Source organism: Calonectris borealis, chromosome 19 (assembly GCF_964195595.1).
Source record: "Calonectris borealis chromosome 19, bCalBor7.hap1.2, whole genome shotgun sequence".
Lineage (NCBI taxonomy): Eukaryota > Metazoa > Chordata > Aves > Procellariiformes > Procellariidae > Calonectris > Calonectris borealis.
This window is the reverse complement of record NC_134330.1, coordinates 6074620-6102334: the sequence shown is the minus strand read 5'-3', so window position 1 is coordinate 6102334 and position 27715 is coordinate 6074620. Positions and strand designations below refer to the sequence as shown.

General features: G+C 36.5%; 1 protein-coding gene across 1 annotated transcript; it reads left to right on the top strand.

Moving 5' to 3' along the window:
- Window positions 1-650: 650 nt before the first annotated feature.
- FOXN1 (forkhead box N1) lies at window positions 651-26195 on the top strand. The gene is made up of 8 exons (XM_075168701.1): window positions 651-796; window positions 2616-3119; window positions 5351-5461; window positions 11253-11380; window positions 12185-12281; window positions 18372-18579; window positions 19135-19662; window positions 21665-26195. Exons 1-8 carry the CDS (start codon window positions 677-679, stop codon window positions 21931-21933), a joined length of 1965 nt encoding a protein of 654 aa, XP_075024802.1. The 5' UTR covers window positions 651-676; the 3' UTR covers window positions 21934-26195.
- Window positions 26196-27715: the final 1520 nt, after the last annotated feature.

Sequence of the window (27715 nt, the reverse complement as noted above, 5' to 3'; positions counted from 1 at the left end):
TAGATTAAATTTATTCCTCTTAATCTGAAGAACACCATCAGATATGTCTCATATATCCAAAGATCAAAGATTGGGAACTTGAGAGGAGATACAACTAACAAAAATAGGTATGGAATGATGAACTTATTTACATATCTCAGATACATTTAATCATGCAAAACAGAACAAAAAGGCTGAAGGGATTGGCACTAATAAAAAAGTAAAAGCAAAAATATAAGTCTGTAGTAACCATCAGTCTAAGTAATGATAGCAAAAAAACCCTTTTATTTTATATAGACCCACCGAAAGCAATGGGGATGCATTTATATAACAATCTCTCAATAAAGCAATATCGCTAATTTTGTATAACCCCAAAGCAACACATTTTCATTACCTTATGAACCTACAGAAAACAAAGTAATGACTTATGTTTATAAAAATTGTGTGGTAAATCCATAGAACTCTGTATCACATCTTCATTGTAATTGCACCTATAGAACATTTCTTTGAAAGCTAAAAAAAAAAAATCAACTGTATTAGGAATTCTACAGGATGGGTTATTGTCCAGCTGCACATCTAGCGCTGTCTAGTCACCTGCATGTAACAAGATGGTTTCTTCTACAGTTTAAGTTTTAGAAAATATTTACTGTAATTTGATTTTGTCATAACAGGATTTCTGTCTGACGTGGATTTGGTAATGGTTTCACTACTCCAAGATCAATCTAATATTAAATTTTCTTCTTCGGACACTCTGGAAAGGGACCGTCAAGACCTCATGAAGACACAGGGGGATTCAGTATCCCCAGTTCAGCAAACTGTGAGTAAGATGGCCCAGTTCTGTTTCTCTTTCTTCAGAGGCACAAGTTCAGATACAATATCCAGCAATTGCTGTAATAAATCTCAGCATATTTAACTGGTAACAAAGTAAACATTGAAAGTTTTATTCTTGAAGAGTAGAAACCTGACTTATTCTTCTGAGCTAACCTTAAGCTCCGAGCTAAATTTCCTATTCAATTGCTTAAAATTGTATTACATAAAAACAAAAACAAAAAACCAACCCCCCCTCCCCCAAAAAACAGGCAATCCATCTAGCAACTAATCCAGTAAAAATGCTACATTTAAAGTAATTCTCATCCTGTTTCTAAAGTAAATAAATAAAAAAGAAGACAGAGAGACATGTCTACTCCCTGCCAGTAGAGGATACCTTCAAGCACTTCAAAATTCCCTGGGACTTTTTTGGAATAAAACAATCTCTCTCCTATTGCCTATATATTAATAATTTTTCAAAACAGAAGTACAACTGAGAATAGTGTTTTTCATCAAACAACAGCAAAATAACCATTGTCATACTTTTATCATGAAAATTTCAGGTGGAGAATTAACAGCACTGCCATTCGTACAGCTTTATATAACTAAATATAGGGTTTTTTTTAAATTCTTATTTAACAAAACGTATCATAAACACATGTATTAGGACTACAGAGGAGAGTGAGGAAGTAAGAATTAGGAAGTTACAAACTGAGCAAGTTTGCGTTCATGTGAGAAGCCAAAAGTGTCATGAGATCAGATTTGCTTTCTGCAGGAATCCGTGACAGAACAAAACATTAACAGCTTCGACACACAGACCCACGTGCAGATGAATGAAAAGCTGTGCCATGTTCCACTCTGCAGAAAGCACTGGCTTTTATGCTAACTTCCCTTTGGGACTTCTTGAAATCTGGTTCTTCCATGAAGGCATATATTCCTTTACCTGTTCTCCTAAAATACTGTAAGAGCAACTTGGATTTTAGAGGGGGAAAGAGGAAAGGTACCACATGACAATCTGGTCTGACTTTTTGTGTAACACAGGACACTACATTTTCCCCTTCACTGAACACAATAACCTGCTTTTGACTTAAGCATGTCTTCTCAAAAGGCATCCAAGTTGTTACTCATCCTTGATGTCAGGGAAAATATGCATAATTTCTAACCTGAATGTGTTCAGCTTCAGGATCCAGACACTAGTTCTTGTTAAGCCTTTCCCTTCTAGATTAAAGAGCACTTTAGTAGCTGTTATTTTCTTTTTGCTAAAGTGCAAAAGGGAAGGGAGGAGATGAGACAGGAAGAAGGTTAAAATGTCTGCCTAGAGCCTACCTGTCTCACAGAATGAGTGTGGCTATGTTAATGAAAGGAAGTGATGTAACTAGCAACATATCTGGCAGCTTGTAACACCATCAGAGAATGAGATCAAGCTTATTTGACTAAACTTGTATATGACAAGACTTGCACTTATCATATTCCTGTCATTTAATCTTTCATCACTTGATCATACATCATCTTCTCCCTGAAATTGTCAGACCAACTAGTCAATAGTTACCTAAGACGTCCTGTTTTTCCAAGATAGTTGCACAAATTAAGATTACTTCAGTCTTCTCAATGCTTTTATTAATTTACTTTTGAACAGTTTTGGATACCAAGTAACCAGAAAGCCCTTTAGATCTTTTAGGGCTTCTCTGCATGAAGGTGGCTAGGACTAGTAATTTTATACTTCTCATCAATAATATATTTTTAATATTTTTTTACTTTTTTGTAAACAATAAAAATAATAAAATATTTGCTCATCCTAATCCTAAATAAATGCCAATAATTCATTGCAGGATAATCCCAGTTATAACTGCCAACCATATGAGTCAGACAGCAGGACAGAACGGAAGAGTTCAGAGTCTTCTCACAGCCCCAGCCCTGCTTCTCCAGCCCAGGATCAAATTCATGGGAGATACCCTACAAGCCAAGGAACTCACTGTGGCAAGAACAAATTTAAAGTGTCTTTCAGTACTGAAAAATTCAGACGGTACAGTTACGAGGAAAGTACCGTAGGAAATTATGACAGGTTTCTCAAGAGCAACAGAAACCCCTTTCACCCTTACAAGAGGCAAATCAGCGAAGATGTCTTCCAGGAAGCACATCAAGCCCTCCCACCAGAAGGTTCACCCTTCAAAAATGCTAGAAGCATCGATGGTTTTGAGGGTTTACCAGGATCTACAGGTCCTGACGAGTCAGAGTCATTTCCTACACACATTCCGAACATCTCCACAGAACAACCATGGTGTAACAGCCTCCAATACAGCAACACAGGTCAAGATCACAGTTCACAAGTGATGGTCAGTATTTTTAGTTTTCTTTTATTTTTTTTTCTGTTTTCAATGGCAAAAATATACTTTTGGAATTATTTTCTCATCTCTTAATGTGATTACATGGTCATTTAGTCTCTGGTCAAGTTGCAGTCTAGAGCTCAGGATAGACATCCATATTTATTTGTCGAAGTTCTCTATTTTATGGCCTTTCCCTACTGAAAAGCAGTCCCCAGAAAGGTGCACAAGGACAAATGATTCTCCACTAGACACAATACATGAATCCTAAATATCCAAATTCTTCCTGACAACAGATTTTATATGAGTAGTTGTCATCAACTGGTATTTTCAAGGGACAAAAGTTCACAAAACAGTATTTTTCAAGCATGAGGACACGTGTATCAGATTTGTTACAACACGTCAGCTGACCTACATTTTTGTGGACGTGAACAGAAGAAAAACTCTAAGACATCAGTACTACTTAAAATTAAATATAAGATCTGTTTATGGTATGTGCAGTGTAAAGGTACCTGGGCTAATTCACATACTGGATAGAGGTGACTGCCTATTTAGGCCATCACAGAGATCCCTGAAAAACAAGGAAATTACCCTCCAGTATCTCCACAAGGTATCTCTGCTGTGATCCAAAGTATAAAGCATATCTTCATAATCTAGTACAGACAAAAACAATGTCTGCATCTGCCAGGAGAGGGCCCTAACCACTGATTCTAAATTGCTGTGAGGCAAAGAATTTGAGGGTTACCAAAAGAAAGAGGGGTTAAAAAAAAACCAAAAAATCTTAATTGGATTAAGACAATTTACCAGGGAATGGAGGGATGTTGTCAGGGTACATACCTGGGGATTGAAGCCATTCAGGCTAAGGAGGAAATTTATCTAAATCTCTTATTTCCTGGATAAATACTCATCTAGGTCAGAGGAGTTTAAAGCAAAACCTATAAGCAGTTGATGAAAAAAATTCCCATTTTCTTCCCAAATCCCTGGGCTGCAAGATGTAGAGAATGCAAGGCACTGCAGGAGCCCTTTACCAAGTACGTGTGACTATTCAGGAAAAGACTGGCTACCTGTTAATGTCTCCACTGGCTCAGTCAGCATGCAACTTCAAAGCTCTTAAATAGCTTACACACTGCTGGCAAGTTGACATTTCTGAAAAATTTCATCTTATGGTCACCAAAATAGCAGGGACATTTATTAATACTGGATGTGGCATTTGCTTGGTGCCAGGATATCAAATCAAGTCTAATATGTAACCCTACACTAATCTATACCATAAAAGACGGTCATTATGGCCTTTCTTTAAAACAGAAGGCTAAGTGCTACTAGTTCCTTGAAATAATAAGATGTCTATGGCATCAGCTTTCAGAAGAGAATTCCTGGCCATGGATGTTAAGCGGGGGAAGAAACTTGGAGTCAGTCACCAGACGTGCAGATAAGGACACTGCTTAAGACACATCATTCCCTGCACTGTTTATTACCAGCTAGCTCTAGCTAGCTCTCTGCTTAGATGCACTTTGTGTGAATTGCTCTTCTAACGCAGCCAGTGTTACCACACACACTGTATGGTGCACTCAGCATTCTGCCTAAAAGACAGCAACATTTAACATCCAGGAGCTTGAGCCCTTAACAGAATCAAGCCCTGTGTGGAATCCAGGGCAGGCAGCTGGGCAGACCTGTGAGAAATTAAGACTTGATCAACATCTCTATGTTTATTTCCACAGTTGCAGAAATAAATCACATTCTTACTATATTTCATATATTTTGATCAAATTCAGTCAGCCAGCCTAGTTTGATTCTTCTTGGCCACCTCTTTCCTGTGCATTATAGACCTCACCCTCTACCTAATGACAAAACTCCAGAGTCAGCTTGAGGTACTGACAGTCTGCAAGATAAAATCAAGGAGTATGAAAAAGAGAGAGAGACAGAGACACATGTGCACGCTCAGGAATGAAAGCTGGAGTATGCAGTTTGTGTATGTAGGGAAAAAAGATAAACAGAAACTGACATTTTCTGAATTGCTCTTTGCATGGAATTTGGACTGGGATTTCCTTTTTTAAAGTAGTAACTATACAAATGCAGGAAACAATGTTTCTTCTTGTATCACTAGAATATAAACCAAATTCGATGTAACAGTTACTGTGACAGAATCAAGTCCAAAAAAGTAGTAAGCATAAGTAACTAACAGAATTATTCTATTTTAAATTGAGGTGTTTTCTCTAATAACTCTTTCCTCAAATATTTTCTAGCAGGATTCAGACATCAAACTTAGGACATCCCCACTGGAAGGGCAGCCTGGTTTGTATTGCTATCAGCCTCAAGTGCAGCAGATGTATTGCCCCTCACATCCTTTCCATCAGGTCAGTACAATATGTAGACCAAAATCCCCTGTATTTCTAGCACTATAATGGTATGGGAGTTATGGTAATGATACAAAAAGACAAATGAAACAATACCTGCTAAATTTGTGCTTGTGGGGCCATGTTTGTATACATACGTTTTGTTTGTGACAATGAGAGCTTAAAAGAACCACATCTAAATGCATTTTTAAATGGTCATCCAGAAAAAAAGAAAAAAAAAAAACTTGTAAAAATAGAATCTTGGTACTGCTTATTTACATTTTCACCATTATGCTCAAGAAAATTGGCTTTGAAACCAGATAAATTATTAACATAACTTTTGGCATTTCAGGATCCCAGGGAATTAACTGTGCTTCAACTTCAGAGTAAAAAATTAAATATATGTGACTGTATACTTAAAATTCAAACACAGAGAAATACTTTTAAAGCAAAATTTTAACAGCAAGATGATGTTCGTTTTCCTTGTGCTTGATGGCACACAGAACTCTTTTGCAATCTTTTGACTGTTACATCATCCCCAGTGAAAGATTATTCAGCTGAAGCATAATTGACAATAATGCTGCTGATGATGCATGAGAATGCACAATATTAAGGTTGTTTTTCCATAATGTAACTATATTACTAATACTAAAAATGCACAGGAGTAACTGACACCTTGTTTTTCTTGAGTGTGTTTAGATGTCATTTGAATACATGTCAGTTCATATTTTCAAAGCAGTATACACACAGTATCTTTGTAAAACCATACATATATACCTTAATCTTACATGTGATCCTAGTACATATTTATAAAGGTTACTGAGTGTGGTCTACTAAGCTTTGAAAATTTGGCATAGAGGGAGAGTGTGTATTACAGAAAGTAATTTTCATGACTCTGAAACGTCTTTAAATAATTTCCTTTAGATATAAATGGTGCTGCTGTTCAATGCATTGAAATGTTCCTCTTTTATGCTCAGTTATCTGCAATGTACAAAATTTTCAGTAAGAAAGACATTCAAGAAGATAAAAACACACTTGAAACACCCTATTTAAAACAAACAAACAAATCCCAAAACTTATTTAAGGTGACATTAAGGCAACGAGGATTTTTCAGATATATAGGCAGAAATCCATATACAAAAATAGCACAACTACCAAAGCTCCCAACCATTAGAATTGAATTAAATTAAACTTACAGGAAATTCACATATGTATAAAATATTTGAACGTAAAAGCTCACACTTGAGCTACGACTCCTTTGATCCCAGTGACTGATGACTGATTGTGGAATCAACCATACCATCTCACTCAACTTGCTCAAGAAGTATAAAAAAATGTGACTAACAGAGCAGTGACTTAAAATTGTGCAAAGAAAACAAAAAACAGGTTACCGTATGATATTTCATTGGGATTGTTAATTCATATGGTGTTACTAGTCTGAGTCATTGAAATAGTAATCATACCATTCATCACCAGGATTTAGTCCCTCATGAGGAAAAAGAAAGGTTCTTTTTGGCATGATTTTCTTTAAGAGGAAATTTAAGTAACTTCTGAAAACAGATGCTCAATGACCATAAAGAACAAGAATAAACATATGTTGAAATTTTATGATCAATGATAAAATTAAATCATGTGACGCAGATGACTTTAGGAATTTAATTTGTTAGAGTTTTGTAAAACATTACTAAGGAAGAATGAAAGTATTCCATACCTCAGTAGTGGATTTTCATATTTTTAAATGTGTGTTTCTTATACTTATAAATCTCCCACCTGTCTACTGAAACTTAAAGGAAGATGTCTCATTATTACAGTATTTAGCCCCTCAGATACAGAGAGGAATAAAATAGGGACTAACTGTATCAACCACTTGGAGAGCTTCAGGGACTTCTACAGCCTTTCTGAACTTCTAGTGTCTGGAACAGTTAAAATGATCAACAGGATGGTGTGGTCAAGGCAGCTCAATAAGCTCCCTCAAGTACCAAAACTTGCATGAAGTAAACTTCTAAAATCAGGTTCCTATTACTGTTATCTTTCTCTTACTGCTCCCTCAGCTGTGGCTCGCCCCTGTCCACTAACTGGACTTTGTATTTAAACCAGCTTAGGAACTCAGGGGCACAGAGGTTCTTCTCCAACTAGGTGTTGCACAAGGACAGAATAATTTGCTTAGGGCGTCCAGCTACTACTGAATTTCAAAGTTTCAACATAAAGGGCTTTTTGTATCCATTGTCCTCAGCAGGTAGCCTTGTAAAGCTTGAGAAGTGTACAGATGCTAAACAGATGTGAGAAATAGAGATAGATAATGGAAAGAAGCAGTTGTCCTACACTGATTCAGGAAATACGACTAGAGAATAATCCCACTCCTGGCTTTTTCTTTTACCTATCACTCTGGAATTCCACTAGACAGAATTTACTGAACCTTTTTTTTTTTCCCCTATAATGTGGCAAAAAGATAACTATCTTTTAAGTTCTTATCAACACCATCATAATTAATTTACTTGCTTTTTCTTGTTAGCCTAAAACTCAACAGAAGTGATAAAAGGTAATAATAAAATTAAAATAGAGTAAAAAGACAGGTGATATTACACTACCATCCTAACTTACAAATTGATTGATTTTATTATTGTTATTTTAGAAGAAAAGGGTCCCAGATGAAGGATTAACTTGCCACAAAAGCTCTGCTGAAAATATAAACTAGTTCCCCACTGGGACTGCAGTACAGACATTGTGGATGTGCCACAGCACCATACATCTCACACAGAGTACAAATGTCAGTTTTGTGTGTTGCTTTAGCAGAAACTCCAGTTAGCTTGTTAATTCATTTGAATATTTTTTAATTTCTTTATTCATTCTGAAGTAGGCACTCTTCCCCTGACACTGCTGATTTGATACCAATCCTCTTACTATGCACTGGCATTAACCACATTCAAAAAAACTACAAAGTTACAGCTGAAATACACCTTCTGGGAGTTGCTAGGCAAGATACGACAAGCACTAAGAGGAAAGCCTTCCATCCACCTGCAGGCTGGCACTGTGACAACTCTCTTACATGCAGCAGGTTTCTGTTAGACTTTTCAGTATTTGTGCTTCTTTATGTTACTGTAGTAAAAGTACAGCACCATGTTCTGCTACTCAGAGGGAAAAAACAATAAGTATAGGCAGCCAAAGTCATAACAGGTAGAATTGCTGTCCGTGTGCCATAATCAGATACTAGGAAATGAAAGAACATGTGCTACCAGACTGAGAAGAAGTGGAATAACATCTTTTGCATGAAGCAGCTCCAGAATTAATACTTTACATTTCAAATTTGAATGGAGCACAGCAATTTAAATCACTAGGAAGTTACACTCAAGAAAACGGGCCATTTAGCCTGAAGTGAAGGATGTTCAAACTATGCCTCACTTTTCATTAGAGAGAAGAGAGGGATCAACTCCTTTGTTAATTTTGTCCAAATGATAAAATGGCCTCACCTTCCCCTTTGCTGGACACAACACAAATGATGACTCATAAGAAAAACTACTTCTTACTGACCTGAAAGAAATAGCAGACACTTACTGAAGTCACTTACCCACCCACCATAAAACACAGACACCTTTCATGCCAGTTGTGCGACTGTAGAACCAGCTCAAGCCTGTCATACCAGACCATTCCCCAGCCTCTGTTGCCTCAAAAAGGAGTAATGAAACCAATAAAACAGAAATAATCCCTAAAACGCCCAGTTCTTGCCTTTGGTGATGGATGACATCACAGCCAGTCCCATCTTAGTATCACTTCCTTTCGAAGAGCCACTGAAACCAATAAAATCAAAATTATTGTACGAATTGCCCGGTTTTCTACTCTGGTGAAAAACCTGCACACAATGCAACAAAGCAGGCAGCACAGAACTGCACATGGAAATTAATTCACAGCTGCTCGGGAGACTGCAGTTCTGCCCGGTATTTAGTTTAACAAGGCAGGACATGATTAATTATGTACATCTCATTTCTTTCACCCTGCTTACTGCAGCAAACAAATTAGTGTATTCAGTATGTTTTTCCACATTCCATTTCAGGCAATTCAATGTTAGAAAGATAAAAGCAAACAGGCAAAAACTCAAGAAACAACAATAAAATTACTGAGAAACTGAAATAAATTATTCAGAATACATAATAAATAAAAAAACTATGAACATTTTGCAAGCACATGATAACCTCTCACAGGCATTTTAAGGGGACAAAGACCAAGAGCAACAGAAGTTATTGGTCCGAAAATAGGAATGACAATCAGAAACTAAGGAGATGTATAAACTAATTACCAAGGAAATTTTCCCAACAAGTCTCGAAAGCTACATTATAATCTTTCAGAGGAACCATAAAAACCTCATGACACACAACTTCTAGAGGTAAGCAGTAAAACACTAGAACAGGGCTTAGCAACCTTTGAGTACTAGGGAAGGCATGCAGGTAGTTTTTTTAATAGCATATGACATGACTCCTAATTTTGGCCATGCCCTAGCCCTGGCATCTGGAAAGATTCATCTGTAAGAGGCAGAAATTCCTTTCACACTGAGCTCTGAGTTCAGTGGGAGACTTTGCCTCACGGAGAGCCAACTGATGGTATCTTACCTTAGCAGGGTAGTGTTTCTTTGTTCCTGAAAGTTGCTTGCCAGCAGGTTTAAACTGTAATTTGGAAAAGAGAGATATGTGACCAACTGCTGTGTTAAAAAATTGAGCAAACCTACAGAAACTCTGATGCCATCGAGGCTATCTATATGTATTATCTCCCCTCTTTCACATATTTTTTTGCATTGGCGTATTTCTATAATGGTGATCGCATGATAGGCCAGCCATTTCTTTAGTGTGTCTTGAGAGCTGGACAGGCTTAGAGATCTCTTCAAGAGAAATATGAAAACCACCTACGAGAAATGTCTCTTGTGCCACTCTCCTGACCCCTGGAATGATATTGCTAACTTATTCTATAATAGTACATTCACTTTAATATATATATTCTGATGCCATCCACTAAAGCTTTTGTTGTTGTTGTTTGCTCTTTTTACTGCCTTGCCTGATAACAGCAAATTGAATGGATGCTTTGGGATGCTATTTTCTTGGGAGTAGATGTTACACACTTTAATTTTTGCCTTGTTGTGTCCCTCTCCACCTAAACACCAAAAAAACAGCACACAAAACCAAACAAGGCTCAGTCAAAACTTCCTTGTTTCTTCCTATATTTTTAGTGGCTTTACTTAATAGGCTTATTTTCCTATGGTGCACATTGTTTGAAGTACTTTATTCTGTTTTGGGGATTTTTTTATTTATGTAAATAGAATTACACCATTAATTTACTTGTCTGCACAGTGCAATGTTCAAGGGAGGCTGAGCAGGCTAAGATACTTCAACTGCAAAAGAGATGGCTGAAGGGAGATATGATTTATGTCTATAAAATTATGAATTATCTGGAGACCATTAATAGGGTACAGTTACTCCCATTTTTCGCAAGAACTCAGTAGCATAGCAGGCAATAATAAAACAAAGTACTTTTTTTACGTACTTCAATTTGGAACACACTGCAACAGGATTTGGTAACAGCCAACATACCAGTGAGTTCCTCCTCATACATGCCCTGTTTCTTCTACTTCTTAAGCATTAACTAGTAATATTAATGTTTTCCAATACCATGCTAGAAAGACTTTAGGTCTGACTTGGCATAACAGCTATTAAATGTAGGCAGAGGACAATATCCTCAGAACCAAATAGTTTAATACTGTTATTAAGAAAGAAGTATTTTTGAGAGCTTGTTGCTAAGCCAAGTAACATCTCTTTTATTGTGTCATCAGTACCCCTCGGGAGGCAGCTATCCTGTGACTTATATTACTTCTTCACACTACCCTTACCAAAGAATTGCTCCTCAAAGCAGTCAAGAATCCCAGCAGCCTCTATTTCCCAAACCCATCTACTCCTACAGGTAATAAAATATTTTTTCAAGTCCTAATGTTACAGGAAATACACTGTTTACCCATGGCCTATTTCCAGCATAATTTGCAATAACTTGCTTACTCTTACTTGTCTTGTTCCCAGTGTGCTCTGTCCTGTTTGTATGAATCACAAGATGTTTCAGGCTCTGGGGCCAAGGCAGAGGGGGAAATGAAATGTTGTAAAGCATGTGAACAGTCTTGATCACCCCCACAAAAGCTAGATGTTTCTCTAATACAAAATCTTAAGTGTTGCAAATTTCATCAGCACAAGACTAATCACACTTAGTTGTCTTTTCCAGGACCTGTATTAAAACTAATTTTTTTCTCCAGTTACTAGGGCAAGGAAATGCCTAGAAAACATATCAGATATGCCAGTCACCACACAGGTTTAGCCCCCAAATAGCAGTCTAACAAAGTAGATGAGACAATTAAATTTTAATTATACCTTCTCTCACTGTCAGTTTGATATTCTCTTTGTGGCCTTTATCAGTTTAAGCATTCAAACATAACCTTAAATAAATACACACCAGCAGGATTTGAAGGTTGTGGTCTTGATTCCACTTTCTATTACTTTATTTTAAACCCAGGTTGGACCTTCTATATGCGCTTTGAGAATTACCTCTAGAAGTTAGGCAGTGTAAAGAGATTGCTTATAAACAACTAAGCATCATCAGTATTCATGCTATGACAGTGAAAGCCAGAGTAATTACACACACTGTGAAAAATAGTCTTTTTTTCTGTTTCTGAGGAGTCAAGCAGAACAGGCTAAAATACTTTTCTTTCTCTCCCTAAAGCATCCTGATCTTCATGGCACTCAAAAACAGCAAGACAGGGAGTTTGCCAGTCAGTGAGATTTACAATTTCATGACGGAACACTTCCCTTACTTTAAGGTGAGTTCCAGAGGGAGGGGGGGGAAGTTTCTCTCTAAGCTTACCTGGTAGCAGAGGGAATAAGGAAGGGGATTCAATCTATGAAAAGGGATAATTTCTTAGTAGATTAATATCAAATCAATTACACGCTATATACCTTCATGATCACAAACTACCCAGCATTTTAGGCTTAGGCAGAAATGTGAACCTGATATGTGGTAATATTTAACACAAAAAGATATTAAGAACTGTTCCAACTTTGAGTTTGTGCAGATAACAGTGGTCATTCCTCACTAACAACTCATAAAAAGGATAAATATCTTTAAAAACACATCCATTCCTTCCTCTCAGATCTCAAATACAGGCAGAACTGGTCTTGTGACTTCCTCTGCCATCAATAGCACCTCCAGACTCATGTGGAAGCAGAGGTTCAAGGTTATCTTGCTCTGTCCTGGAGCTGGGATATCCATCTTAGGCAACTCCATCACTTGCATGCACTGTACAAAGAAAAGTATAATATGTGATAAATGGTACTAAGCTCATAATTACACAGTAATGTTGGTGAAGGTAAGGGTGTATGGTTTGCAGCAGATACAATTGAAATTTAAATCCTTGCTATAAGAGAATGGTTTCTTGCACTGGGAATGCAAGTGGAAAGAGATTAGTCAGCACATGATCCAAGAGCAGAAGGATTACAGTTAAGATTTTAAAAAGAGCTACAATAGAATCGTCAACTGCTGCTCCACACAGAGCTTTATTATTGCTGATTCTTCAAAACCATCTCACTAAAGTCCAGATCAGGTGACCTGCAACTGTTAGCAAGGCCCAAAAATGAAAATAAAGCAACATGAGTCTGTCCTGTTTCCTATTGCAAATAAACATGCAGCAATTAAACCAAATTTAAAGCAGCTACAGAAAGGCAATTCAAACATTTGTATTAAGAAAAGAACACTAAGAATTATTAAAAATAAATGTTCTGATATACTTTTGCAACGGTTTTGGACACTAACTGAGGATAAATAATGCCTGCAAAAAAAAAAAAATTGAACATGAATCGGAGAAAAAGAATACACATTATCGTGAAGGAGGAACTGTTAGGATCCATGACACTTCTGTATTCCCAGATTTCCTCCCAAAGGAATCATTAGCTACTCTATTATTTGTTACAATCAAGAGAAGGGAGAAAAAAATAAAGAAACCTACCATCATAATTCAAGAAGTATCCCATCATAACATGACTGGTCATAATCCACTGAAACAAATCTGAAGCACTCTAACTTTGTTAAGCCACAGGGACACAACTGATTTTTAGGCTAAATACACATGAAATTAAGTAACGACAGTAATCTAAACAGGCAAAGGAAGAAGGGTAGAATGGCACGTGACAAGAACATAGTAGCTGTAAATTTTTTTTCATTTTCAAAACAAGAATAAATTTCAAGATTTGTATTTTGTCCCTACCAGAATATTAACTCTATTTTCCATGCATTTCCCACTACTTGCAAGAAATGTTAATAATCCAAAGGAAAATAGTTTGAGGATTGTGAAAAAGGTCCTGGGCCACAACATCTTGAAATTAATATTTTACAGAACTATGCTTCTTAGCATAATGCACAAATCATGTGATCTACAGCAAAGTAATACATACTTATCTGATTACTGTTTTCTAGAAAAACAGCATGAGTTTTTAGCAGAGAGGCGGGAATATTAAAAATAAGTTTTACAGGCATGTCCACATTTATTCATCAGACAAAACTGAAATTAATTCTCCTTTGTCTTACAACACAATTGATTATAAAATTAATTATAAAATTAATCAGCAGCTTGCAAACCAAATGCTGCTGCTGCCAACATGCACAGAATTCCTCAAACACAAGACTGGCTCTGCCAGGTGTCACCTTCCTGATCCTGAAGTTTAAGTTCTTCTGACACAGCAGAAACATTAGGGAGATATACATCCTTTCCTCAACTATATATTGTGTGTAAATATTGTTTATTCTATATATTGTGATATTTTGTGTGTAAATGTGTATAGATAGGTGTGTGTTCATATGTCTGTCTGTGTGTATACATACAGATGTGTGTATACATATGCTCATCTGTACTGTAGGTGTATTTCTACCACAGCTTTAAATAACTGTTTTATACCTAATCTAAACTTTTCCCTGCTTACTTATCAAAACTTGCCTGTTCCACAGGGAGTGGGTTTTGGTGGTGTTTTTTGGTGTGTTGTCGTTTTTTGGGTTTTTTGAGGGTTTTTTTGGGTTTTTTTGCAGATCCTCATGTCTTTTTCTTAATTCATTTAAAAATTGATGAGAATGAGGTTACTGCTGTCATATGCATTATAGGAAAAGAATGGTGCAGGGGGTACTACTGGAACGTTAACTATGTTGTGACAGCTTTATTTTTGCATTTTAATTACAAATACATTCAAATGATTGAATAGTTCCATCCCAAACATCCTTAAAATAAGCAGGGGAGAATAAGCAAGCAAATATTATTACTCAGCTCTGTTTAGCTCTGGTCTTTACAGCAGCCCACAGAATTATTAATATATGGCAAAAGCTAATATCCTCTATCCTTCCTTTTTTGGAGAGTCTTCAGCAAGATAAAGTAATATAAAAATCAGCAAAGAACATTTTGTTGTTGCTACCAGAACTCACTAAATAGCAGGATACAACAGGGGGAGGGGAAGCAATTTAAGTTGGAGAGAAACGGAGTACAAGTGTACACAGAATCTTGCTGGGAGACATTAGATGATACAAGCCTAGTCAAATTAACTTGTATTCGCTGCCACAGCAAATTTAGTTTCTATGATGCAACGATCTCATTTCTAGTTGAAACAGAGCAATCCAACTCCTACGTCCTAAAAAAAACATCTACGCAGCTAAAGTTGAATTACTCTTTGATGTACCTCTCCCTTCTCTTGAGACCTAGATTTAAAGAGAAAGGGTTTTGCAAGATCACTGAACTCTTTAAACTTCAAGAGGCGGTCAGGATCAATGGGTCTGTACAATAATATTTTTTGCTTGTCATCCTTTTTTTCCTTTGTAGTGATTAGTGAGTCTAACAGAAAGCTTTAATCTTGTTAATTGGAGTTATTGCCAGTGGTCCAAGAGGTTAGAAAGGTCTGTAGTCTGATGGAACTTACAGCAGCAAGGATTCTCTTGCAGTGCCCAATTCCACACAGCTTCATCCGCACTACGCTGAATGCAGCAATGGCAAAAACGAACCATAGCAAGGAGATTCCAACTATATGAGAGCAACTTCAATAGCCAAAGCACAGTTCACTAACAGACAATCAAATGTTAACTTAAAAAATTGGTGACAGACTTGTAACATGAACACACTGCAGAGTGTTCCTTCAGGGCCCACCTAGGTAAACGACTATTTTTCGCTGCTCAGCAATACCAAGTTTAACGCAAGAACCTGTTCAACTCTTGGCAGCAGTCTCCAGAATAAATCCGTGTACTTTTTGCTCTTACCTTTCTAAAACTATCTCATAGTTTCCACCCCCACACATTCTGAAAACCTCTGAGAAACACATGCCACTCCCATCTTCTCTGGTGCTTAGCAGAAACACTAATTATCCTGTCTAGATACAGACAGAGTATGTAGCCTCATGTGCAGGGCAAAAAACATGAATATTCTTTCAGGTCAGCTTATTCAGTAGCTAAGTACACATCTTACCTAGGAGGAACAGTTTTATTTACTTTTGGAACTGCCAGAAAGCAACTTGAAAATGATCTGCAAAGGAGAAAAACTGATTCATCATCTTTAGTATTACCCTATGGCAGAAAGAGTTTTAAAGGAGTTTTTTGTTGGGTTGTTGTTTTTTTTTTTTTAAATAGAAATGCACGTTGTCTCACCTATGGGACTGGCTAACAGAATAGTGAAATGCTGACATCACGTGGGCCAAAAGGGTAGAAACTGTGCTACTATGAAGGGAAAACAATTTCTTTTTTAGTAAATAACATGTATTTAACTTCCACAACTAATTAATTTTTTAAATGAAGAAAGCAAGTATTAAATTTGACCCTCAAATTCTTCAGTAAGGCTTTTAACGCCTTAACCCACAAGATAGTCCTTCACAACAAGCTAGGAAGGAACAGATTTTACATTCCTGATAAAAGAATTTCTGTTAAAGTATGTTCAAAAATTCATGGTGTATCATGTGAAAGCAAAAATGGACACAAGTCCATTCATAAAAGATGGTCTTAGAGGAAATCTGTTACACTAGGCAACAATTAGAGAAACTATCAAAAAGCTGGCTTTCTATGAGAGAAGGATCCCTATTAATAAAGCATAAAAATGGAAAGGAAACTTAATGTGCATAAAAGGGAAATTTTAGTTTTTAACCTCTTTAAAAAGATTATGGAAAATCATATTTATTTATTGTGCTCTCTGTTCAATAATTCTCTCTGGCTGATACAAACAATTATGACAGCAAGTATTTTGCATCCATGAATATGAATCAATAGTGGCACATAGACAACTTCACCCACCTTTCAGTGAGTTGTTTAATTTCTTTTAATTCTTATGACACACAGATGAGGATTTTTTGGAAACAAGAAAAGAAAAAGCATCCAAAATTGATTAAAAAAAAAAAAAAGAAAAAAGTCCTTACATACACTAGTACTGAAGATCATTCTTTGTAATCCGATGAGCTCTAAAGTCTCTCTCTCTTGAGATTTCTCATCTCTGCAAATGCAGACCTTTCGGAAAGAATATCATTTGACTGACACAGGTAAAGCTACAATTTTTTTTTTTAACTAGTCTTACAATGACAGGGGAAGTCTAGCTGGACTAGCAGTTGCATCTATTACAATGAAGTTGGGTTTCTCAGGTTGATTCCCACCATTACGTAGCAAGTCATTTTTCCTGCTCCCCTTTTTTTTTTTTTTTTAAAGATTATAGTGAAGTGCCAATGAGCTAAGACAATTCTACTCAGATATGCAACAAATAGCATCATACAGTACCCACCAAACGAAAAGCAAGGAAGTGACACATCAGGAGTTTACTATAGGCATCTTCTGATATGAACGTGCACACTAATTTACAAAGCCTTAACGTGATGGGCAGTATCTTCTGGCTGCATGACTAAGTAAGCAGAAATGAGTGAAATCAAATAAACAAACACCAGAAAAACTTATATGCAATAAAAGGATACAGTGCCATTTCTTCAAGATCAGTATTTCAGACTAGCAAGCAAACAGGCATTTCCCACCAGAATCTGAGCATGACCATTTTGCTGGCTGTTTCCCTCTTCATCCCTTACAGCAATATTCATTTTCAAAGTTCTTTTACAAGCAATTGAGGAAAAAAAAAAGATTGTAAAAATTAAATTGTATAAACAGAGGGTTTGCACTAGGTTTTCTTTTCTTTCCATTCTTGCAGTTGAATGCAAAACTGTCCTTAGGGAAAGGAGGGAAATTTGTTTCCCTCATTGATCAGAAATGGCCTAAATAAAAATAGAGGAATCATTTTAATGAAGCTTATACGTATTATTCAGTTTAAAGAACCTTTCAGCTTCCACTACTGAGTTAAAAATAAACACAAAGCAAAAAGGTGCAGTGATCAGATGTAGAAACCTGTATCTCATCTGTAGGGCTTGTGATTAAACCATTTGGTTATATAATTGGCTAGCATACAAAGTTACACCTACAGTAGCATGCTAAAATTCTTTTGAAGTCTGCCTGGACACTTAATTTGAGTCCAAGTAGCACGTAGTCCTTCAATTAAGTGTTTGAAATTTTTCTAGGTGTTCCAAAATAGATTAAGATAGATTTCCTGCTAGTTCACAGTTCTAGAATACAATTCTTTACACACTTAATTCTTGTGATTTGCAAATTCACTCTTAAAAATTCAGCAGCCCCTCCGACAAGGCCAACCTTCTTGCTTAGAAGATCGGTTACTATTTCATCTGATTCCTCTCTTCCCGCACAACATGACTGTAGCATTTTTGTGGCTTCTTTCTAATGTACAAGTTTCATATTGTAGAAAGTATAATCTAAACAGCATTTCTTATAATCTCACCAGTCAAAATAGAGAACTATATTTGTATTTTTTTTTCCTTGAAGTTCCATTCTTAGACTGGATTTGTTTTTCCAGACAGCTCCAGATGGCTGGAAGAATTCTGTACGCCACAACTTATCTTTGAACAAATGCTTTGAGAAAGTTGAAAACAAGTCAGGCAATTCTTCTCGGAAAGGCTGTTTGTGGGCTCTGAATCCAGCTAAAATTGACAAGATGCAGGAGGAGCTTCAGAAATGGAAGAGGAAAGACCCAGTTGCTGTAAGGAAGAGTATGGCAAAGCCAGGTCAGTAATATGTTAGTGTATTAGTTCTCAAACAGTGCTCCCCAGCACTTTTCTTTGCAATAGGCACCAAGCTGTATATGAGAATTTATACATGATTTAGGAAAGTATTTAAGAATTTTTCCTGGTTATAAAGTGATTGTGGCAAAACAAGAAAAAAAAATTTAAAAGCAGAATTAAGTAAGACTTGGTTTTGCAGGAGTGCTTCCAAATAGGCACAAAGAAGCTTCACCAAGAAAACATTCTCTCTTGACATCTCACTAAACTTCAAGATAAAAACAACACTGAAATAAGTACCATAGAATAAAATTTGAAATTAACTGATAAGTATCCAACCTCTAAACACAAAAATGCAATTTAATACATACTCACTTGGCAACGATAATTTAGAAAAACATTTCAGGCTTTTGGAGTTCTTATCACATATGGGCTAGCACTTTTGTTTTGCCATTCCACTCACTCATTTACTGAGGAACACTAAAATTCTAACTGCAAGCTATGAAGATTAAGGCTTCTGTTAGGAATAAGTCAGTCATGGACTTTTTTCTTGTTTTGTAGAAGAACTTGACACACTGATAGGCGACAAAAGTGAAAAGCTGAGATCTTCAGTCATGTCCTGCAGTCCGACTGGTGTTGCAAGTGCATCCCTTTCCAGACAGATGGCAGTCCAATCCCATTCCTTATGCGAGCCCTCTCTCTCCTCCGGTATACCACAGCCATTACATAGTATCCACGCATCAGGAGCTCTACATGTCAAGAACCCATTACCAAATTTGCTCGGGGGGCAGCAAACTGCGTGCTATACATCACCACAGGGTTTTCCTCAAATCTCAAGTACATTAATGCAACAGTCACCTGACCCCCAGACCCTCTTTCCTTCTGGGGAGGCTCAAAGTGAACTCAGAACTCAGCCCAGCATCACCCAGGATTCTCCGCTGCCGGCTCAGACCCCCCCCATCTGTGGTGTGAAGATGCTGACAGAGCACTCTACAGCCAGGACAATGCAGGACACTCTCATGCAGGAGGGAGATCTCAGCAATGATATCGATGCTCTTAATCCATCCCTGACTGATTTTGATCTCCAAGGTAGGTATCTAAGGCATTTTTATGTTGTGGAGTCAGGCTTATTACATCACATGCCAACCTGCATAAGATGCGTTTATGTCCTCCTTTTTTAACTACTTGTCCTTGCCACTGCTACAAAGACCAGCTTACTAGCTTGCATTATTTTGCACAACATGGAATTTTACATTGTATCTTGAAAAAGTGTCCCAAGAAAGCTATAGATTTACATTCAGAGTTTTAAAAAAAACCTGCTTACTCTTGACTACGACTGCTGATATTAAATACTGCAATACAGTATTTATAATGTATTTTTTAAATTCAGACATATTTTCCACTGAAAACTACTCAAGCTCAATTATTTGGTGCATATCAAGAGAATTGTCATGTGAGGAGCACAAAGAGAAATAATTTTGATTGAATTAACATGTTAACATTTTTCTTTACCAATATTTATTCCAACACCTTCCACATCTTTGCTCAAAAGAATGCTATTTACTCCTTCACAAGTTTCACAGGCATTCATATGATCTGTGCCCTAAGCAATTTTATTTTCTGAGGTGTGTTCTTAAAGACTTAGTCATGTAATGCAGTCAGTAAAGGACTTAATATTAAATAATTGAATCATCTTGAATGGACAGGATTTTGAACTCTAAGAACATAGCTTTCCATGCAAAAATAAGAAAAAAATCCCCACCAAGTTTATGTGTACATATTATTTATGTATGTATACATATAAAATAAAAATCATTTGGGTTCCAAATGATAAAGCTCTTGCTACACAAAATAGCATGCAAGAATTGCCTTCCTGCACAGACAAAAAGTAGTACACAAAGCAACGTAAAAAACAGAGCAAAAAAATGCAGTCTTAATAATCTACATGACTCAGCAAATGCAATTGCCTTGCCATTGTACTGTCACAAATATTCCGCAATCCTGCCATGCCCAGATTCCTGTACTAAGATTAACACCACAGTGTTTTGAACCCTCAGCTTCTTCCTCTTTTAGGCAGCTGGATCTCACATTCCATTCATTTCTCTGAACCTCCTTCCATTTTATTCAGTTAATCTGGAGCATGCTCATTTGTACTGTAAATATTATGTATGCTTCTCCAACATGGTACAACTACATCTTCCCTCTGTCCTTGCCCTTTGCCTTAAATTATCTAACTTTATCTAAGCTTTTTACTTTCTTTCTTTCTTTATAAAATTATCAAATCTCAAATTAGAGGTCCTAGAACTTAAGACAAGGCCTGCACACTTGGAACAAAATCATTACACACACACACACATTAAAAAAAAAAAAAAAAAGACAAAAATCAAACTACTACTAGCAAAAGGGCTAGTATCATCCCATTCGATAGTCTGCAGATGGTGGGTATAGCTCTGGAGCAACATTCTCCCTGCCACCGCCCCCCCGAAATCTTCAATGATGAATATGAAAAATACAGCCCTCCTGCAGTAACTTAGTTAATGCTTTCACGTTCAACGGAAAGAATGAGAAACCTTCTGGTACTCGCTAGAAAAAAGTAACATTTCAGATCTTTTGATTTGTCAGGTCAATCACATATCCAGTAATTTAGTTTGCAATTCAGAGAACGCTACACCATAAGAATACTTGAAGGCCAGTTGTAAAGTAATATTATTTGCAGATTTGTCCCATAAAGTGCCACTAGTTCTTCCATATCTTATAAAGATAACAGAGGCAATTTCCTCTTTCAAAATTAGTGAGTTTTTCCAAATAGAAGTTATGCTTCATAAGGATACATTTGAAACAGAATCTTGCCAATTATCAAGTGAAATAATTTTCTTAAACTCACGCTGCTTTCTCCCAGATTTAAATTTATTACGGAGACAGACAAATAATAACTATCTAAACATCTTTTTCCTTTCTCAATCACAAGTGATTTAAGAGCACCTACACATACAGCATACACAACTGTATAATTACCGACTTCTCCTGTAAAACAATCTTTCAAAAAGCATATACAAAGAAAGTTGAATCAACCCCTTTTGTTTTGTTATAGGAAATCTTTGGGAGGAGCTGAAAGATGACAGCCTAGCTGTGGATCCCCTAGTTCTCATTTCATCATCCCCAACGTCTTCCCAGTGTTTCCCTTCTCACTGCCAGATGGAGAACAGCAGCAGCAACAACGTCAACATCCAAAATGGAACTCCACACAGCAACCTACCCGACCTACAGCTCACTACTCTTTACTCTGCCTTTATGGAATTGGATACAGTGTCTCCTGCCTACCTAAGTAATTCTGGATCCAAACCTATAGCACTAATGTGAACCACGCACCAACCTAATTATTATTATTATTGCGTCTAAATACAGTCCTAACCATCACACACACTTACCTATCTGATTTATGTCAGCTGAAACTGTGTCCATCGGAATAAGAATGATCTTTTTCCAGAACTCGCCCGCAGGATATGTAGCTTTACTATGATCATTTTCTACAGACAGATACTAAAAAAAATTTTAACAACTATTTAAAAATTATATTGTTAACAGCTGAACTGGTCAACACCATTTTATCAAGCCACTCATCTTCTACATCTTCCATAAACAAATGGCTATAAGAGGAAAACAAATTATTGACTTTTTTTCCTTTTTTTCTTTCTTTTTTTTTTTTTAAATGAAAGCTGCTTGCAAATGAACATAGAAGTTAAAGAAAACAATAATCTAACTTATTTCCTGGAGCCAATGATGTCAACAACATCTGCCACAGACCACTAAAAAAAAAAAAATCTGCATATTAAAACAGTTATAGTCCCCTTGAAAGAAGTTCTGGGTTTTGAGGAACAAGAACATAAACTGAAAATTCTGCAAGTATTAGACGACAGAGGACTAGCTGCTGACAGACTAAACCAAAGCAACAAATATACTTTAGTGAAAAATCTAAGTTTTACTGTGTTTAAAAAGAAATTTAAAACGCTGCTTTTTTAATAAAAAAGAACAAAACAATTTAGTACAATTTTTACTTGGCTGGAAATTATTCACATTCATTCCTCTATTTTTATCCACATAAGCTGAGCAGTAAGATGAATTATTCAACCATTAAATCAAGATTTTGAAAAATGCTAATAAACAAAGAGAATAATAATTGTTGCAGTCAGCCGAATCCAGAGACCATCTCTAACATCCAGCTGACATCTGATACATCCAACAGGGTTTATTATGATGCTGAACTAACCCTTGCATTAGGATAGCATATGGTTCGTAACATGAACTAAAATAAGGCATTTCAGTAGCCAGTTTCTCAGGAACACACTTCTCTCTCTGATTTACCATAAAGGTGCTGCTTGTGACACAACAGAACAGTGGTTTATTTCAAGTGAAGCAATCTAAAAACAAAGCAATCTGGAGCAGGAACCTTTAACAACACTAAGGAAAATAGTCTACAAACCAAAAAAATTATCAAAGTGTCTTGAATGACATTTCTATTCACATATTATGGAAACTCGAAAGAAACTAAGGAGGTTAAAATTTGAGTCGGATTGGGTCACTTGCTTAACACTATGAAAAAGCAGCAAGGAATTACAAAGAAAAGTACAGACCATGTAGAACACTGAGATAATATTGTTAAAATAAATACATGCAGGTTTAATTAACTGCTTTCTCACAGTAGGGTGGGAGTACTGCCAGTTAAGACTGAAGCCAAACTCAGGTTCAAATCTACACCCTCAACCATGCCTACTAGCCCAGACTTAAAATAAAATCAGATTAGGGGCAGACGGATAGAGAAGACTTAGGAAGAACATATGTGATGCAACTTTGTAATCCCTTATGCAGCTACCAAGAAATCCTCACTTGACTTGAGCCCCTCTTCCTCTGCATTTCTGCAAACAGAATATGCAGAGTGAGAAATGCAGTCAAGTTTGCCAAGCTGTTCTATGCAAAAAAACAGCAGGAAGACAGTGATGCAGTCATACTAGAGCTAAGTGAATCAATTCTTGACCATCCTAACATTAAGATAAAGAAATAAGGAAAAAATTAAGTATGCCACATCTCTAGAAATGCGCATATTAAATGATAAGCCTAAAGCATATAGTAAGTGTAAAGCTGCTAAACATTTTATTCAATATAATTTGTTACCAAGTTACAAATAAATACCTACCGAGTACAAACTTTAAGAGCAATAATATTATCCTAGATACCTTTTTTGAAAAAAGAATCAAACAAATATATATCCTAATATAACCATGCATTGAGGAAAAGCAAAACCAAACCGACCCCCTGCCCTGCACTCAGGCAGCATGTTTTTGTACCCCTGCTGGCTCTGCAACAGCTACTATTATTCCTTAAAATATTTCAACATCACTCTTAAGCCAAAAATAATAATAATATTTGGTAAATAATGTTATCTACAAATATTAGACTGTTTACAACAGATCTGGCTTGTGCTGAGAGATTGGTTTCCAGAGCTCTGTGCATTTGTATGCTCTCTCTCTGACTTCAATAGAAGACAACACTCCCATGCCAGCACCCTCCACTGCTGGGGTAGGACCATCTGTCCAGACCCTCTCAAACTCCTCAAATACTTTTACTTAACTTCAGCAAACAGCCACTCTGATGTCAGCGGAACTTTTGCATACAGCCACCTATATCCTTAAGGATTCTCTCCGTTTAGAAGTCCAAACACCAACGAGTTGGTACACAGATTAAAATTTTCAGAGGCCTAAGGGAGTGAGATACTTAGTTCTCAATTACCTTCAATCAGCATTTGCATCAAATTCTTGTTAGCCCTTTTTAAAATCCTTATAATGGTACATACTGAGTAGCATACAGTGAACCACATTATGGCCAGTATACAGAATGATACAGACCTTTGCAAGATATTACCCTACAGAATTAACAATCTTCCCAATATTTTATATTCAGCAGAGGGAGACGATGACAAGAAAACGCATGAGAACATACCAGATGAAGGGCATCAGGAAGGTCCATCGCTCTCAAAACATAAAAAATTGTAATAAAATACTTGTGATTAAAGCAAATCCACGGCACATGAAAAATCCATTAAAATCAACAGTATGATTCTGGACAACACTTTACCTGCTACAGAAACTCCAAATTCACAGATTTTAAATCAAGAAAAGCTAAGCTTCTTTTTCTGTGCTAAAGACTTATAATTTATGGGCATAGCAATTCATTCATGATTTGTAAATTCATATGTGTCATTCATATACTCTATGATCTGTGTTTAACAGGCTAGGGCATTCTCTCAGATGCACCAATATATTCCATGCTTGTGACCATACACATGATCACAAGGTGGAGGGGGAAGAAGAAATAGAGAGAGGAATCTAAATGTCATACTGTATTCTATATTTTTCTTGGTAAGAACTCTTTGAAGAATGATCAGACGTAAAGAACAAAAGGGAAAAGAACACTCTAACATGTTTTTCTTGTGTTTTGCTTGACTTTCTTGACACACTGTATCTACACAAGAGAGGCTTGTCCTCCCTATATAAAGTTATTTATTCTAAGCACCTTAAAGTATTTTCTCCAATGCATTCCATATTTAACATGGTTGGACATTTCACAGAAGTTAAAAGTCATTACATGATTTTTCTTATATTAAAAAAGAGTCATGTTTCAAAAAAAAAAAAAAAGACTGCAAATTATTAACTAATATAAATTGTCTGGGTGTCCCCCCCATCTTTAGGCTCTTACATCTAGAATTGTATTGTCTTGCTTCGGTTTAGCATTAGTGATTCCGCTACACACAAAAAAATCACATTGAAATATGGGTGCATGAGGAAAGAGTCATACTATAAATTACTATTCTGGAACAATTATTTTTAAAAAAGTAAAAAACTATATTATTTAACTACTTTTATTTAAATTTATAGGGAAGAATAATCCATATCTTGTGCAAGTACTTCTAAAATCATTTTTGACACAGTTTATACCACAGTAAACATTTTCTTAGAACTTGTAGAGCTGGTGACACCTTGCTTTGTACCTACCATAAAATAAGGATTTTGCACACATTGCAGATCTATTTAAGATACATTTGCATTAAAGACCATTTTAAGCAGTACTCTGAAAACAAGGGGAGAAAGGAGGAAAAGAATGAAGTTTTCCCAGTCCAAGGCTAACGATGTTTGTTTAATCAGCCTCAACCAAACACATTATGCAAACAGCTATTTCTGTCGAGGGAGAAAAAAAAAATCTTAAGTGTAATTACCATAAAAATATCTTATTATCAAATAGACGAAAGTGTTCACTGTTGCCCTCTCCAACATATGATTAGGAAAAATTTGCATTCTAAAGTTTACGATTTATTAGTTTAACCTTTTTTTATTGTATGTTTCTTTTAAACTTCAGAAAATTCAAATAATATCAATTTATATTGGAACTATGTTTTCAAGCTCTTTTTTCTTGACATGAGCCCAAATCTACTGTTACAAGACTTCCGGCTAAAGTAGGCTGCCTCCCATACATTTTCCTGTTCTTGGGATAAAACCATCACCCCTGAAGATTCATTTGCTTTTGGTTGATACAGTTCTTTTCAGATACGTTCCTATCTTTGCACAATCTTTCAAAACCCTGGCACAGCACTGAGCTACTTAAAAATGACAATGATTAATAGGTATTATGGAACAGATAAAGTATTAAATAGCACATAAGTGTTACTTTATGTCTCTAACTTTGTACACAAAGCTTGAAAAGAGAAGTGCAACTGACTTATTGGCACTTTCAAAGAAGTTTAAACTACTGGCTGAAACAAATATTTGGATTCCAGAACTTAGTTTATCAGTGCTGATGCTCCATTTTTATACTAAAGACTTCCAGATCTGCGTGTAAATGTTTGTGTTTAGACTACTAAATATCAAAAATGGTAAACACTTTAACACAAGCTTTTTCTGACCTCTTAATCTATTTCTAGTCTAACGCAAACAAAACCAAAACATTCACTAGCTGAAGAACTATATGGTTCGCCATGCATCCCCTCACTGAAATAATGTAAATGGAAGCTTTAAGCTAGTGTTTCCCCACGTGTGGCCAGAGCAAAAATTTTCTTGAGAACTACTGCTTTGTTCTTCACTAAAATAATGAATGATGGCGTTAGTTCATAAAATAAAATTTAAATCCAGTCCTTTTGAGAAGCAGAAAAGGGCAAATTTTTTTTGTCCATACAAAGAAACAAACATACACAAACAATACCTGTTTACATAGAAAATAAACAGCAGTAGGAACATCATTAATGCATATTGGATTTATTTCCCCTGGCTGCTTCTCAGTCAGCTAGCACATCGATGAAAAATCTCAGATACTATATATCAATATAACAAATATTGAATGGATGATGAACTGTCAGATCTCAGCAAATAGCCATCGATGTGAAACCACCACCAAATACGAGCCCTCCCTGGTGGTAAGCTGGCAGTCAGGGCTATTCAGCATTGTGCAATCACAATTTTTTGTCTTTTGTTATCTCCACGTCAAGACTGGATACCTTTCTAGTACCCTTTAGTTCCGGATTTCTAAGCAAATTTGGGCTCAATACAGCAAGGGGCCCAGAGATAAGCGGGAAGCCAGACAGCCTGGCAGTCTTTTCTAGGATTAAGCTCTCTCAATCAACAAGGGCCAGCAGATGCCAGTGCTGGAATTAGTTTCCAAGAACTACTGAGTTCACACGAACTTTCTGCAAATAGTTTTTACGCATAGAAAGCGTGCTACATGCCTCAAGGCCAATAAATACTGATGAGCAGACTGCAGTCGCTATTAAACCTGGGTAACTCAGCCATTTGAGTAACAAAGCGCTGAAACACTCTGCTGCTTAGATGAATTTAAGTCTTGCTATTCTGAATCTATCCATTTTTGACCTGGGCACAGAAGAGGGGAGTAAAGCCATTAAACATTTGCTCCTGACAAAACCAATTATGCCCGGCTGCACAACGAAGACCGTCATTAATCGCATTACTCAAATTTCTTATTCACACGATCGTCACCGGAAAATTAATTACGTCAACTAACGAGCAGCAGGCAGGCGGGGTGGATGACAGCCTTCCAAGTTACCGCTGAGGGGATTTACCGAGACCCACCTCGCCGGCAGCGG